The 14,200-nt window shown below is 49.4% G+C and overlaps 1 protein-coding gene across 3 annotated transcripts in view; it reads right to left on the bottom strand.

Moving 5' to 3' along the window:
* LOC146869096 (2',3'-cyclic-nucleotide 3'-phosphodiesterase-like) overlaps positions 1-14,200 on the bottom strand; it is a 192,758-nt gene that overhangs the window by 25,845 nt on the left and 152,713 nt on the right. For all 3 annotated transcript variants that reach the window (XM_085602987.1, XM_085603413.1, XM_085603311.1), the window contains 2 exons: positions 11,806-12,484; positions 7,102-7,238 (listed from right to left, as the gene is read on the bottom strand). In XM_085602987.1, coding sequence (XP_085459113.1) covers positions 7,102-7,238; positions 11,806-12,484 — 816 coding nt within the window. The remainder of the gene's footprint in view (positions 1-7,101; positions 7,239-11,805; positions 12,485-14,200) is intronic.

Below are 14,200 nucleotides of genomic sequence, written 5' to 3'. Positions count from 1 at the left end.
ACTCTAGTGTGGCCTACTAAACTCTCTTGAGTTGTAGAAAGGGTGTGCTAAGCCCTTGACACACAACTCTAAGTTCAGTAGAACCTACCGTATTCTAAACTTGATTTATATGTACCTGTAGTAGTTTTCAGTTAGTCACTCAAAGAGATTATCTGGTAAAGCAATAGCAAGCTTCAATCCAACCGCTGCACACCAATGTGAGAAGTTGGCCTGGCATATGCTGTCCACTAGTTATAGTGGGCTCCTTGCACCAGTCCAAACAACCTTATTGATGATAGGTTTAAAGACAACCTTTATTGAAAGCTATCCTAGTGGTAGCTATGGAGAGCAGCCTTCAGGCGAAGACTTGAAGGAGTGTAAAGCAGCTTAGTTTACCAGATTATAACCTCTTGATTAACTAAAGGAAAGAAGAACCACACAAGGTATATATATAAAATAAATGTATTTGTTTCTAAACACTCGACTAACCTCTTTATTAAGTTAGAGAGCAAGGCACACAATAATACAGTTCTAAAACGACAGTAAATAGCACAATATACAATGGGCCCTAGGGGTGGACCAAACCATTTATTAAGAAAGTGGTATAAGAACCACGACTTGACTAGACACAGTGCCTAGAGCACGTAGAATCGCTGGGACCCCAAGGAGCCACCCAAGGTAGTGACACAGGAGACTCACGGGGGACACGTACCGTGTGAGAACACAGGCGCGAGCCCTGTACTATTCTATAGGAAAGTCGAGGTTAGAATTTTAAAAGTTAAGGACACTTAGGAGAGGACTTTGAGCAAACCCCTTTAGACTTAGGGGGTTCTAGGGCCAGCACCCATGGGAGCACTGGAGTACTCGAGTTACCTCAACCAGGGAAGCCGGGTGCATAGGTGTCAAATAGTGTCGGGAATCTTCCTTGATTTCAATGGCGATCTGCTGCAAAGTGCTGTTGCCGGGAAGGAGAGAAGTGTCCGGTGTGATCCAAGCCTGGATCGAAGATCATAAGAACCTGAAAGCAGAGGGGACAGAGTCTAGGTCACTTGCCAGTGACCAGGGGCACGATAGACGAATGCCCACCGATGTTGGGTGTTTCAGGTGCGTAGAGGTGAAGCTTGACTCTGCAGCCACTAGGACCAGGAGGCGTCGACGACGACCAGGAGCTGGATTCGAGCTGTCCCACGAAGGATGTCGAGTGTTGCGGTGTCAGTGCCCGGATTGGACCCAACAAGCCTTGACAACAGCAACCCACGCAGGAAGAGAAAAGATGCTTCAGTGAGGACCAGCAAGGTCCTGGGGACCTCCCAAGCGATGGAGAGTCAGGGCACGTCTTGAGCAACCAGGTAAGCCCAATTAGAAGTAAAGTTGCCTTCACATAGACCCACCAGTCGACGGACTAGGGATCGCGAAGGGACCTCAAGAGAAAACACAAAGGGCTAGATCGCGGAACACTCGTGGAGTGTAGGCGGGAAATCTTCGGTGCAAATGCTGCTCGGGGTCAGGGCTACAAGTAACCCAAAGCTCAGCTGCAGGAGTCGCTGGAAAGCTGATGCTTTTGCAAATGGTCGCGGTGTCCAGGGGTTCGGGTTGCACAGTCTTCCAAGAGGGATACAGGCCTCAGAATTGTTGAGTGTAAAGATCGACCTCAGAAACCACGGAAACCCACCTCCTGTGTTGCAAAATTCTTTGGAGTCCGGCCGGAGCTTCAGAGATGCAAACCAGACAGATGCGTCTTTGGTGCCTGCCTTGCAGGGGAGCAACTCCTTTACTCCAAGGGAGATTCTTTAACCATCTAGTTCAACGTAGATCGTCGAAGTTCCAGGATTCCGTATCATAGTTTCGTCTAGGTGCAAGCGAAAGTCCTGTAGTCAGGGTTTCCTTCTTTATACCCAAGGAGGGGTTGGACATACTATGGGGACCCACCTATAGGAGGGTCAGGAAAGAGGGGTGGCTACACACATTTCCTTTGTCCAGTTTCGTGCCAGAGCAGGGGCTGGTAGCCCTTGCAACCGGTTTGAACTGGACTATGCACAGGGACACCAAATGCGCCCCCAATGCTGAAATTCAAAGCACTCGTGGAGTGCACCCACCCAGCCCCAATACACTAAAGCCTGTCTGGGAGGTGGTGACACCTCCCTGTGACAGGAAACCTATTGTCCAGGCCTCCCCTGCCGGAGTTTCATCCAGCAGCAAGAGGACAGACTTGTGTCTGTGGCTGGCAGCATCCATTTTGTGATGCCAGGGCTCTGTTAGCTGGTACCGGGTATACTGGTGCTGTCATGTCTCTCCCTCTAGAATGGTGGGATCATACTCCCACACCAATTACTGGTGTGGGGGTATGATTCCAATGTGTTTTGCACCACATACGACATGTTTCAGTGCAGCTATCCCAAAGTTAGCATTTACCGTTTGGTTATAATGCACTTCAGAGTATATGGTTTGGCTGCATCACAAACAACCCCGGAATAAAGGTTCCGAAGGCTGCAGAGGGGCTCTGCTCATGCATGGGCACCCTCTCACATAAAACCCAGCTCCCTGCCTTCAAGATTAGTAAGGCCTGCCATAGGGGTGACTGATAGGTTTATATGTGCAGTGATATGGAGAGATATAGTGAACCTATATCTCAGTAAGGGGTGCATGCACCACCTTACCCAGGCTGCAGTAGCAGTCCTGTGGTGTCATTTTGGAATGCTTCCCAGGGGTGACATAATACATGCTGCAGCCCCTGGTAGGCCTCTGGTGTACCTATGCCCTGGGTACATAGTATACCTTATACTACGGACTTATAAGGGTACCCCAGAATCCAATCTGGAGTGTACCTAAACTACTGGTAATCATTTTAGAGAGGAAGCAGCTAGACTGGGGTCCTGATTAGCAGGGCCCCAACCAGAATAAAGTCGAAAAACAGTGAAATATCAGCAAAAAGTGGGGGTAACTATAAGAAGCAGATCCTACTCTACTACAACAGGTTCAGAGAAGACAGAAACCTGCGACTCAAGGTATCCTCCACCACACTGTCCACACCCCTGATATGCTGAGCAGCTATGGCCAGAAGATGACGCTCCGCCCAACCCGCAATTTCACAGGCCACCAGATTCAATGAAGGACTGCGAGTACTGCCCTGGTGGTTGATGTAAGCCATAGTAACTGAGTTGTCGGATCGCACCAGGACATTGCACCCCAGCAGATGACCCTGGAAGAAACGAAAAGCACGGGGCACCGCAGACAGCTCCCTCCAATTGGAGGACCGGCAGGTCTCCGACTGGAGCCAACGAGCCTGAACAGCCCACTGACCCAGAGTCGCCGCCCAACCGTACGTACTGGCATCCGTCGTCAACACCAATGGAGGTGGCAGGCGAATCCACATACCCTTGGAGAGATTGGAGGAATTCAGCCACCACTGGAGAGCGGACACAACCTCCAGAGACACTGGTACACAGACAGATAGTCCCGAACCGGAAAAGGCACCCAACGTTGAAGATGCCATAACAGAGGCCGAAGATGAACCCTTGCCCAGGGCACCGTGAAGACAGTCGCAGCCATATGACCCTGAACCTCGAGCCACTGAAGGAGGAGAACCTCAGCCTGGGACAACAGGAACTGAAGGCGCAGAAGCCGGGAATCCAGAAGGAACACCTTGCCCTGGATCAAATCGAAGACGGCCCCGATGAAAGACCTCCGAGTGGCAGGAACCAGCTGGCATTATGGAAAGTTCAGGAGAAACTCATGGGGCTCTGGCGTACAAATGGTCAAGGACAGGTGCTGAGACAGGACCGCAGGGGATGGAGCCTGGAGTAGCCAATCATCCAAGTAAGGAAACACCGACACTCCCAGAAGGTGAAGATGGGCCACCAAGGGAACCACCACCTTGGTGAACAAGCGGGGAGCGGATCGGAGACCAAACGGAAGGACACAGAACTGCCAATGATGACCCTACAGGCAGAAGTGCAGGAACCTCTGATCCTCCAGAGCTACTGGCACATGAAGATAAGCGTCCTGGACATCATGCGTAGCCAACACCCAGCCGGCCTGAATGAAAGGTATCACCCGTTGCAAAGTCTCCATCTTGAATGGGATCTTCAGGACAAACAAGTTCCGACTCCGGAGATTGATGACAATCCGAAAACCCCCTGTGACTTTCGGAACAAGAAAGACAATCGAATAAGTCTCCAGACCCCACTCCAACCAGAGAACAGGCACAATCGCCTTCTTCAGGTACAAAGAGCGAACACAGTCAATCAAAGACTGATGTCGAGACCGGTTCAAGGGTGTCGGAGTACGCACCACTCCCGAGGGCGGAGGAAGGAACAGAAACTTGATCCGATACCCATGGTCCAGGACACCCAGCACCCACTGGTCAGAGGTCGTCGGACGCCAAGCAGGAAGGAACAACCTCAGCTTCCCACCAACCTCTGGTGGAACACCAGCGTGACCGACCCCGGGGGTGGCATAGTCAGGAACGCTGCGGACCCTGTCCAGCATCTCGGGGGGGTGGGGGGGGGGGGGGCTTCTTCTGGAACTTCCGGGAGAAACCCCTACCAGCACATTTCGGGCCTTTAAAAGAGGACAGCTGATACTGGGAAGGCTGACAAAAGGTATTGGCATGAGAGAAAGAAGAGTCCTTACGAGAAGGCTGGCGTCGGAAGGAAAAAGAATGCTTCCGCTCTTTGAACACCTTGTGAAGTTTATCCTCGAGCGTCCCCAAAAAGACGAGGGCCAGTAAATGGCAACCGCAAAGCCATGGTTCTCTGCGCAGCGTTTGTATTCCAACCCTTTAGCAACAGGTTCCGACGAGCCACAATAGAGGAACCACAGGACAAGGCAGAAACACGCACAGAATCAAAGGCAATAAGTCCAAGAGGAATTCGGCCTGACGTTCCATGGATTCCAGCAGGTCCGGACAACTGCCCCCCTCCTGCATCGATGAAAACAAAGTCTTAAAGTCAGTCAACAGGGATTGAGCGACATAAGCCCCATAGACACCAGAACGGATAGCAAGGTGAAAGCCTGCATAAGATTTTCTCAACGCAGAGTCAATCTTCTTATCCACACCATCGTGTAGAATATTGTTATCCGCCATAGAAGGACAACCCACTAAACAGACAACAATGGAATTCACATGCACCGACTCGACTCCTCCATGTCCTGCAAAGAATACAGTTTGGACATAAAGCGTGGTATCATGATTTGATCAGGATCCTTCCATTCTTTCAAGAGGACATCCATCACAAAGGGATGGATAGGAAGAGAAGTAGTAACAGGCTTCCGAATTTGCGGCAGAACAGCATCATGGGAAGTGCTGGCCACAGCATCATCAGGAAACCCCATGTTCCCTCATACATGAGAAAGAAGGTCAGGCAACAACTCCTTGGAAATATATTTGCCTTTCAGATCCACTGACCCCAAGGAAGAGTCATCAGAAGAATCCAAGGAAGAAATGTCCGAATAGAGGGAAACACCCCCACCAGAACGACCCCTAACAGACTTCTTGGAGGACTTCAGATCTGACAAAGTCTCCAAAATCAGGCGCTTCTACCTGCTGTCATCCAACCTGGCTCACTTCACCGGAGGGGCAGAATCCCCACTGTATGCTGGGGAAGTCGACGAGGAAACAGGAGACACACGTTTTCGCTTCTTCTGATGCGTCCCCATCACGAACACCAAAGACAGGTCCCAGTGCACACAACCAACAGAGGCAGAACAGATCAGAATGTGATCCCCGCCTCCATTTAAACAAAAAACAAACGGGAAACCGCCCCCGAATCAACGGCATGCCCAACAGCTGAGCACAACCTAGAAGCGAGGCGGGAGGGTTTGTGGCCAACCAAAGCCACAAATCTCCACCTATCATGGCCGCCGAAGGCTGAAATCACGTGGAGAGCCCAGCCCCGGTGCCCAGCACCCACGAGGATGCCGGGAACAAGATGTCAACCTACCCAGGTGCCCCACACAGAAGACGAGTTGCGGAGCACCCGGAGCCCAACCCGGGTGCTTCACAACGAAGTGCTGTGCAGAGAGCGTCCAGATCCCACCCCGGGCGCTCCACAATGTAAGTGCCTGAGCGGCACTAAAAGAAAACAGAACGGAGCACTCGGATCCCAACCAGAGTGCTCCCAACAGATGCGCCGCACACGGAGCGTCCAGACCTCACCCCGGGCGCTCCACGTTTGTGCCGGAGTGTCACAAAAAGAATACTGAACGGAGCACTAGGAGCCCAACCCGAGTTCTCCCAAAAGACGCGCTGCACAGGGGTTGTCCGGATCCCAACTCGGATGCTCCTCAGAACTGCCAAAGAAAAGAAAACTGTCTCAGGCAGCCGAAGGCATGAAGAGCCTGACAGTGCAACTAAAGCCTCTAGCAAGCTGCAGCGGCCGACTGGCGGGACCACAGCCACCGAGCAAAGGACGCGCTGCATAGGAGGACTCACCCGACAACAGGACTCCAGGAAACCAGCGCAGCCCAGCAGTACCGGCAACTAACAACCCGAAGGAGTCCAGAAAGCCAAGCATCCAGACTTAAGCAGTTCCCATGAAGGTCCATGAGCACCCCCAGAGCCCAACAAAGGAGGAAACCACAGGACAACACGAAGCAGGTAAGTGCCCAGCACCTACCCAAGCGTCCCCAGTCAGGTCCACCGACAGGAAACAAAATAGGAAGTGCTTTATGTTGGCTATGTACTATGTAGGGTGGGTAGAGCCTAAAAGTGTTTCCTGTTTTGTTTCCTGTCAAGTGGAATACCTCATTAGTGATGACTGGGTCGAGGACGAGGGACGTAGAGGTAATTTTAAAATAACCCCCACCCACCCCCACCCGGATGACAAAGCACACACTAGAAAAAAAAGTTACTAAAGTTAAGTAACCTGTTCAGCTTTAGCATTGATATACTTGAAATTTGACGTAAACTATCCGCCTATGGACATGACACAGGTAAAATAGTCTGACTCCCTGAATAGGTATGGCGGGAGAGAGCTCGAATGTTCAATGAGGACTTATTAACAGCTGACCCTTTGCCCAAATGAGAAAGCAAAAAAAAAATCAACATGTAGCCAGTGATCACCCCATGTACTAGATACAGTTATATACAGTAGTCAGAAAGAAAATTAAAAGAATACAAACCTCATTTTGAGCATACTCCTTGGATCCAGGCGCGGTTCCATGATTGCAATATTTCGTAGTACAATGCAAGATGTTGGGTTTCTGTCCAAAATAACTGATCAGATCTACTTTGCCTCTGTGGTTTTCATCGTGGATGACTAAAAGCACAATTAGAGATAAAGAAAAACAACTGCATTAACCACTTTATAAAACATGTTCCATTTATAGATAAATGATGAACAACTTATAGAAGGGAAGGGGTTTGGTGCTGGTACAGGCAGTGCAATGGTTGAAACTGCATTGGCACCAAAAATAGTTACTTGTAACATCAACTAACGCCATCCATATAAATTCCCTGGTATTATACATCAAACACGTACACATGCTCACACTCAAACGCTGAGTTCTGAATTGAAACGGATGGTCTCCATTGTTCAAGGTCAGGCATGTGGTCCTTTTCTAATGGGGACTCCAATTTAAGTGCCTCAGTGCACAGTCGCCGAACGTTGTCCTGCTAATACAGTTCCACCCTAAGAAGCTTCCATTTCAGAATGCACAATCTACTCTTAGCAGAACCTGCCTATATGGTTTTCGCTCCATGGAATAATCATTAAATCTCCGGATCAATGGCAGCGTCGTTGTCCATGAACTGCGAGCGTGTGATTTTTGGCGGCAGAGAGGTCTACCTGGGGTCTATTACCAATTGCTTACATGCTTCTTTGGATAAGAACATGCCATTTGCCCAGCAAATAAAGACAGACTAGCCTGGTGTTGGAATCTTTGAACTGTTTTTGAGTATGCAAGATGTTATGTCTGTTGCACTGTTGGAGGTTTGCGAATAGTGCGTCTTGGTGACAAGTATTGACGGGGTGCGATACCCATATGGCATATTGGGTTCGGAATGCTCTAACCGTATATATGTATTTTCAGGTCTCGCCTAGGCAGTGCGCATTCGCAGCCCTAGGAGGGCCTTTAGCAATCGGTCTGCTCCTTTTCAAGCACACTCATGCGAGTGCTGGCATCCACCTTGCGGGAGCGAGCAACGGCACACGTTCTAATTGAAAACATATGGCTTTGGCGCTACCGCTGCTAGCTACGGCAAGGTGGAGGTCAGCACAAGCACAAGTGTGCTTTAAAACAGCTGCTGCTTGTTTGCATTCCAGCATTAGTCATTCACAGTGATTAAACACAGCGAGTGCCGAACTTTTTTTTCCCATTCCCCCCCACTCTCTTTCTCTTGCACCCTCTTTCGCTCTCTCTCTTTATTGTCGCATGTCGCACAGCGACAGCAATTAATCTTACAATGTTCTTTGTAACGACAATAAATAATAGCCTCAATATAAGGCAGACACTACTGAGCCATAAAATATCACATTATAAGTTTTCCCTTGTGCACGGCTCTCTCTCCAAAGTGTCCCATCACATTCCATTTCACTGCATTGCATTATGTTTGCAGGTCACTTTCCTACTACCAGCTGCGGGGCCTAAAATGCTTGTATAACTCGAGTAGTGGCAGTGCTTTATCTGCTATGATTTCAAAATAACAATCAACAATTGCTTCCATTTATGGAGGAAAGATACCATAGAGTCAACCACATATAAATTACCAGAGCTTGTCCTCGTCTACCACCACCACCACATCCACCACCACCATGTCCACCACCACGTCCACCACCACGTCCTCCACCACCACCACGTCCACCACCACGTCCACCACCACTACCACATCCACCACCACCACGTCTACCACTACGCCCACCACCACCACGTCCACCACCATCATGTCCCCAACCACCACCACCACGTCCAACATCACCACCACGTCCACCACCACCACGTCCACCACCACCACGTCCACCACCACCATGTCCACCACCACATCCACTACCACGTCCACCAACACCACCACCACATCCACCACTGCCACCGACACCACCACGTCCTCCACCACCACATCCACCACCACTACGTCCACCACCACCACGTCCACCACCACTACTTCCTCTACCACCACCACTACGTCCTCTACCACCACCACATCCGCCACATCCAACACCACATCCACCAACACCACCCCCACCAACACCACCACATCCACCACCATCACGTCCACCACATCTACAACCATGTCCACCCCCACCTCCACCACCACATTCACCACCAAGTCCACCACCACCACCACCACCACGTCCAACATCACCACCATGTCCAACATCACCACCACGTCCACCACCACCACGTCCACCACCACATCCACTACCACATCCACCAACAACACCAAGTCCATCACCACCACATCCAACACCACATCCACCAACACCACGTCCACCAACACCACCACATCCACCACCACCACGTCCACCACCACGTCCACCACATCTACAACCATGTCCACCCCACCACCACCACCACCACATCCACCACCATGTCCACCACCACCATGTCCACCACCACCAAGTCCACCACCACCATCACCACCACGTCCACGTCCACCACCACCACCTGTGACAGGTAAAGTGTCACTGGAGGGCAGGGGAAATAGGAGTGTCAACCCCGGCTGTACACGGGACATTTAAGGATGCACTGGGTGCGAGAAGACGGGAATAGGGGCTACATTTTGAAGAGGCGCAATGTCACAGGGGCTCCTGTAAAAGCACTCGCAGCATCTCTACCTCACAGTGGCATACCTGGACGAGCCACTCACTCAAAACAAGCATTGGCATAGCCAATAGGTCTCGCCTTTGGGACCTTATAAGTGTTTAGCCATGCAACACTTGATATTGTTGCACCATGGATATTATGCTGGACAACTAAACACTTATAAGGTTTTTCGCCGCAGCGCAGTGTGCTGTCCATATTTACAAGGCCACACAAAGCCACCCTGTGTGGCCTTTCATGGCCTTGCAAATATGGCCCCTTTTCACACATCCCTATGCGTGAAAGGGGCGTGCCATGGGTGTTGCTGCAGGCATTCCCACGCAACACCCATGGATTCTACTGCGTTCCCAGATTTACAACATTTCGTAAACCTGGGAATGGGCCAGAATCCTACCACTCCCCAGGGGAGACATAAGGAGGCGCAATAAGAAGAAATACTTGTATTTCTCCTCGTTTTTTCCTCTATGCATGCTGCATGCAGCACATATGGAAAGAAAAAAACACCATCAATGATTGTTTTTGTCCAGGAATGTTTTCTTTTCCACACAAAAACAAGCATTCAATCTCCTTGTTTTTTCCTCTTTATATGCATGCTGCAATAGAAAGATGAAAATGCTATCGATTATGGTCTTTGTGCAGGAAGGTGTCCTGTCCTGCACAAAAGTAGTCATCCCTGCTACACTGGCACTCTTGCACCGTGGAGCAAGAGTGTCTGCGTTGGTGCGTGGCTGATGTTTGTGCGTAGAACAGAAGGACAGTAATGTGCCGTATCTTGTAGATACCTTGCTGCACTGCCCTACGCCAAAACCTCGTACATGAGGCCCACAGTATTTACTTTGTCGTTTTTGTCGCAGAGGGTTGCTTTCGAGGTTCTTTGGAAATAAACATTTGGAGTTCATACCGTCATCACATTCTCTTATAATCACACACAAAGCAGCGCCACATTCATCATCAATGAAGTGCCCCTAAATTTGAACATTCAAAGTGAAACTCCGGAATGAAAATAAATGAACCCCAAACATGGGCATTTAGAACTTTCAATGGGTTAGCAAGAAAAATCAAACATGTCATTGCCCCATAAATCCTTAAATAAAAAATGTCTTTTAAGGAAGCCATCTGCCGAAATCGCTGTAACTTCCAGGGTCATTGTGGTGTTACTTTAGCAAAATCAGAACAATACTTAGGGGCAGATTTACAAGCCCCTTGCGTGACTTTTGCGCTGCACTTGCGTCAGAATTTCTGATGCATCTGTCAATCCTTGCGCCATAGTGCGCCGTATTGTAAATATGGTGCATCTATGGTGGCTCAAGGGTTTCTAAGGGTGGCGCAGGGAAAGTGACGCATCTGTACAGATGCGACACTTTCTTGTAAATCTGCCCCTTAGATTTTAGGAAAGGAACAAATAAATAATGAAATGGGTTCTATAAAGAATATTTTTAGAAAGTGCTCCCCTTGGTCATCAATGCCGATCACCAATATCCACGACTTTTCTAATATTTCTCCTCATTTTGAACCCTGCAGCACTTCAGGGGAGTGTTGTGTGGGGTTCAGGTATTTATGTGCATAAAAGTCTGTGACTAATAAAAATGAACATTAAAGTAGTGTAGGGTTTTCCTCATTTAAGTGTCAGTTACACACTGCCAGGAAAGCATGTTTACCCCAGATGCCGTCCCGTGCCCAAGGCATCAGCCAGGTCCGGCTCTAGGGCGGTGCGATCGGTGCCACCGCACCGGGCACTGACTTGGGGTGGGGGCGCCATGTTCATCACTTTTAAAGAACCTGATGCCCCATTGGGGGGGCGCCAACAAACATTATCACACAGGGCGCCACCAGCGCTAAAGCCAACCCTGGCATCAGCCATGGCCATGGCTTCCACATTTGGCTACAAGGAGTGACCCTACACTTTCTATGGCAGTTTCCCTATGTGTCTTTATTAATTGCTATATAAAGTCTTTATATTCTAAAATAAAGTGATACAGTAAGCATTCTTCCTCTCCTAAAAAGTCACTATCTGGTCCAGAACTAGACAAAAATCTCTAAAACAGCCACAATCTTAAAGATACGTACAGTTGGGCTTGGCTCGTTTTCGGAAAGCTTTGAGACTGCCAAGGTGTTCCAAGAAATTGTGCCTCATTTTTTTCAAGATATCCGCACTTGAGGTGGTCAGGAACCAGCCAAAGTACAAAGGCAGAACATCCGCGTCAAAGGGAGCCTTCAAGCCCTTCAGCTCCTCCAACGACAGCTTCCAGTGACTCTTGTCCTTCAGTTGATTGCAATCCCGACGCCACTGTGTTTTTGGTTCAACAATGACGACAGTAAATTTGTGATCATCTGCGATGTCAAAGATGGCTTCCAAGCGCTCCTGATCATGGTGAGTGTCATCCAGGACAAGAACATGGACACCTTTTTTGTTGCAGTTTCCAATCAGAGCCTTATCCAATTGGTTGTATTTATCAGAAATGACAGATTTAACTGCCGGCTCAATGTCATATTTATCGGCTGAAATCACGCGGGCAGCATCGCCATACTTGTCAAGAATTTCTTTAGCCAAGTGACTTTTCCCACTGCCCGGGAGACCTCTGAGCAGGATGAGAGTTTTTGATTCCTTGAATGCACCAACCGTGTGATCATCCAACAGAAAGGGGAAGTTCTGGCTCTCTGCCTGGTCCTTTGCCGCTGGAGAGGACATTTTGCGGGAGAGTATCGTAGACAGAAGAGACTGGATCTTCCTTGTAATGCCTCTTTTCTAGTGGGTAAAAGAGAAAAAAAATGCTTAAAATAATTGGACATGCAATCCATCATATCACTGCCCTCTGGTCCACATATACAACCCTTGCCTAGCTATGCAGTTTAATATTAGTGGTCGATGGTAAAAAACCTGCAAAAGAGCTGGCACACATTCTGTGAATTTGTGGTGTAGGCATGCAAGATGCCTATGTAAAAAGTTCTTCGGGTACAATAGGGTACGCCATTATACATTCCAATTCATATTACAAGAGCTGATCCACCAGTTAATCCATGAACCTGAGATACTTTCATTAATAAAGACTCATGCACTGCTGGCTAAGTGGCACAGGCTGGTCTGTAGCTCGAAGGCAGAGGTCCTGCTACAGCATAGGGCCATCTCCCTCTTTTCTGGCTCACCAAAGGTACTGAATGTCAACATACATACGATAATGGGCCGCTGTATAGATTTATTACGGAGCATTCATTCAGGGAAACACTTGCCCGATGTCACACCACTTGCCCTAGCACGCTTCTCTTTCTCTCACTAAGGCGCCAAACTTCTGTAACCATCCCCGTGGACCTCAGAGATCCACCGGGTTTTGTGGGTAAGCAATCGTAACAGTGCTAACATATCATGGCCCACTTACTGCAACGTGAGTACAAACGGCCCAGGCTCTTGACTCCATGCTTTTCTACACCTCACCCACATCGCAGGCTACCCATGGGCTGCAATACCACAAGGGTCTTGAGAGTCACCAGCATCAACCAACCTTGTGCCTGTTCGTCTTGTCTTTTGTTATGTTATGTTAAACTTTTATTTCTATAGCGCACGGCTACTCCGTGGAGTGTCCCGGCGCTTTATCGAGGCAGCTCAGTAAAACAGACAAAAGGAAAAGACAGAGACACCCTAAAGGTTAAAAAGCCACGTCTTGAGGCTCTTCCTATACAAAAGGAGAGAAGAGGAGGACCGTAGGTCCAAAGGCAAAGAGTTCCACAACTGAGGGGCCCTCAAACTAAAAGAGCGACCCCCAGTGCGGGCCTTCCTCACTCGAGGAACCACCGCGAGAAACAAAGATTCCGACCGCAGAGATCTAGCTGGGCGGTAGAAAGACAGTCTCCGCTGTAGATACTTTGCTCTGGCGCCAAAAAGCGCTTTATGCGCCAGGGTCAGTGCTTTAAACATAATCCGCTTCCGGATAGGTAACCAATGAAGCGATCGCACCAGACCCGAAGCTCTCGCTCGCCTATGAAGGCCAAAGATAGCCCGGGCCGCGGAGTTCTGCACAACCTGCAGCCGCTGAACCAGATATTCCGGAAGACCTACATAAAGGACGTTCGCGTAGTCCAATCTGGAGCCTATCAAGGCTTGCACAGTGATCTTTCTATGCTCTTCTGTGAGTAAAGGCAGGAACTTCCGGAGCATCTTAAGAATGCCGAAGCAGGTACCCACCAGGCCAAAAATATGTGAGCTCAGTGACAAATTATTGTCAACCTTCACTCCCAGATTCTTAGCCACGAGCGATGCCTGGACAGGGGAATCCATACCTAATGGCCACCAGGCCTGCCAGTCAGGGTCCAGAGAGCAGCCGAAAAACAACACCTCCGATTTACTGGAGTTTGCCTTAAGGCTGTTCCGCTGGAACCAGCCAAAGACCGTCTCCAAGCAACCCCGGATGTTCTCTCCATCAAAAGCCTGAGCTTTCCCACACGTGAAGAGCAGTTGAGTGTCATCAGC

Source organism: Triturus cristatus, chromosome 1_1, assembly GCF_964204655.1.
Source record: "Triturus cristatus chromosome 1_1, aTriCri1.1, whole genome shotgun sequence".
Classification (NCBI taxonomy): domain Eukaryota; kingdom Metazoa; phylum Chordata; class Amphibia; order Caudata; family Salamandridae; genus Triturus; species Triturus cristatus.
Note: the sequence above shows the minus strand (reverse complement) of the source record. Positions and strands in the feature narration are given on the sequence as shown.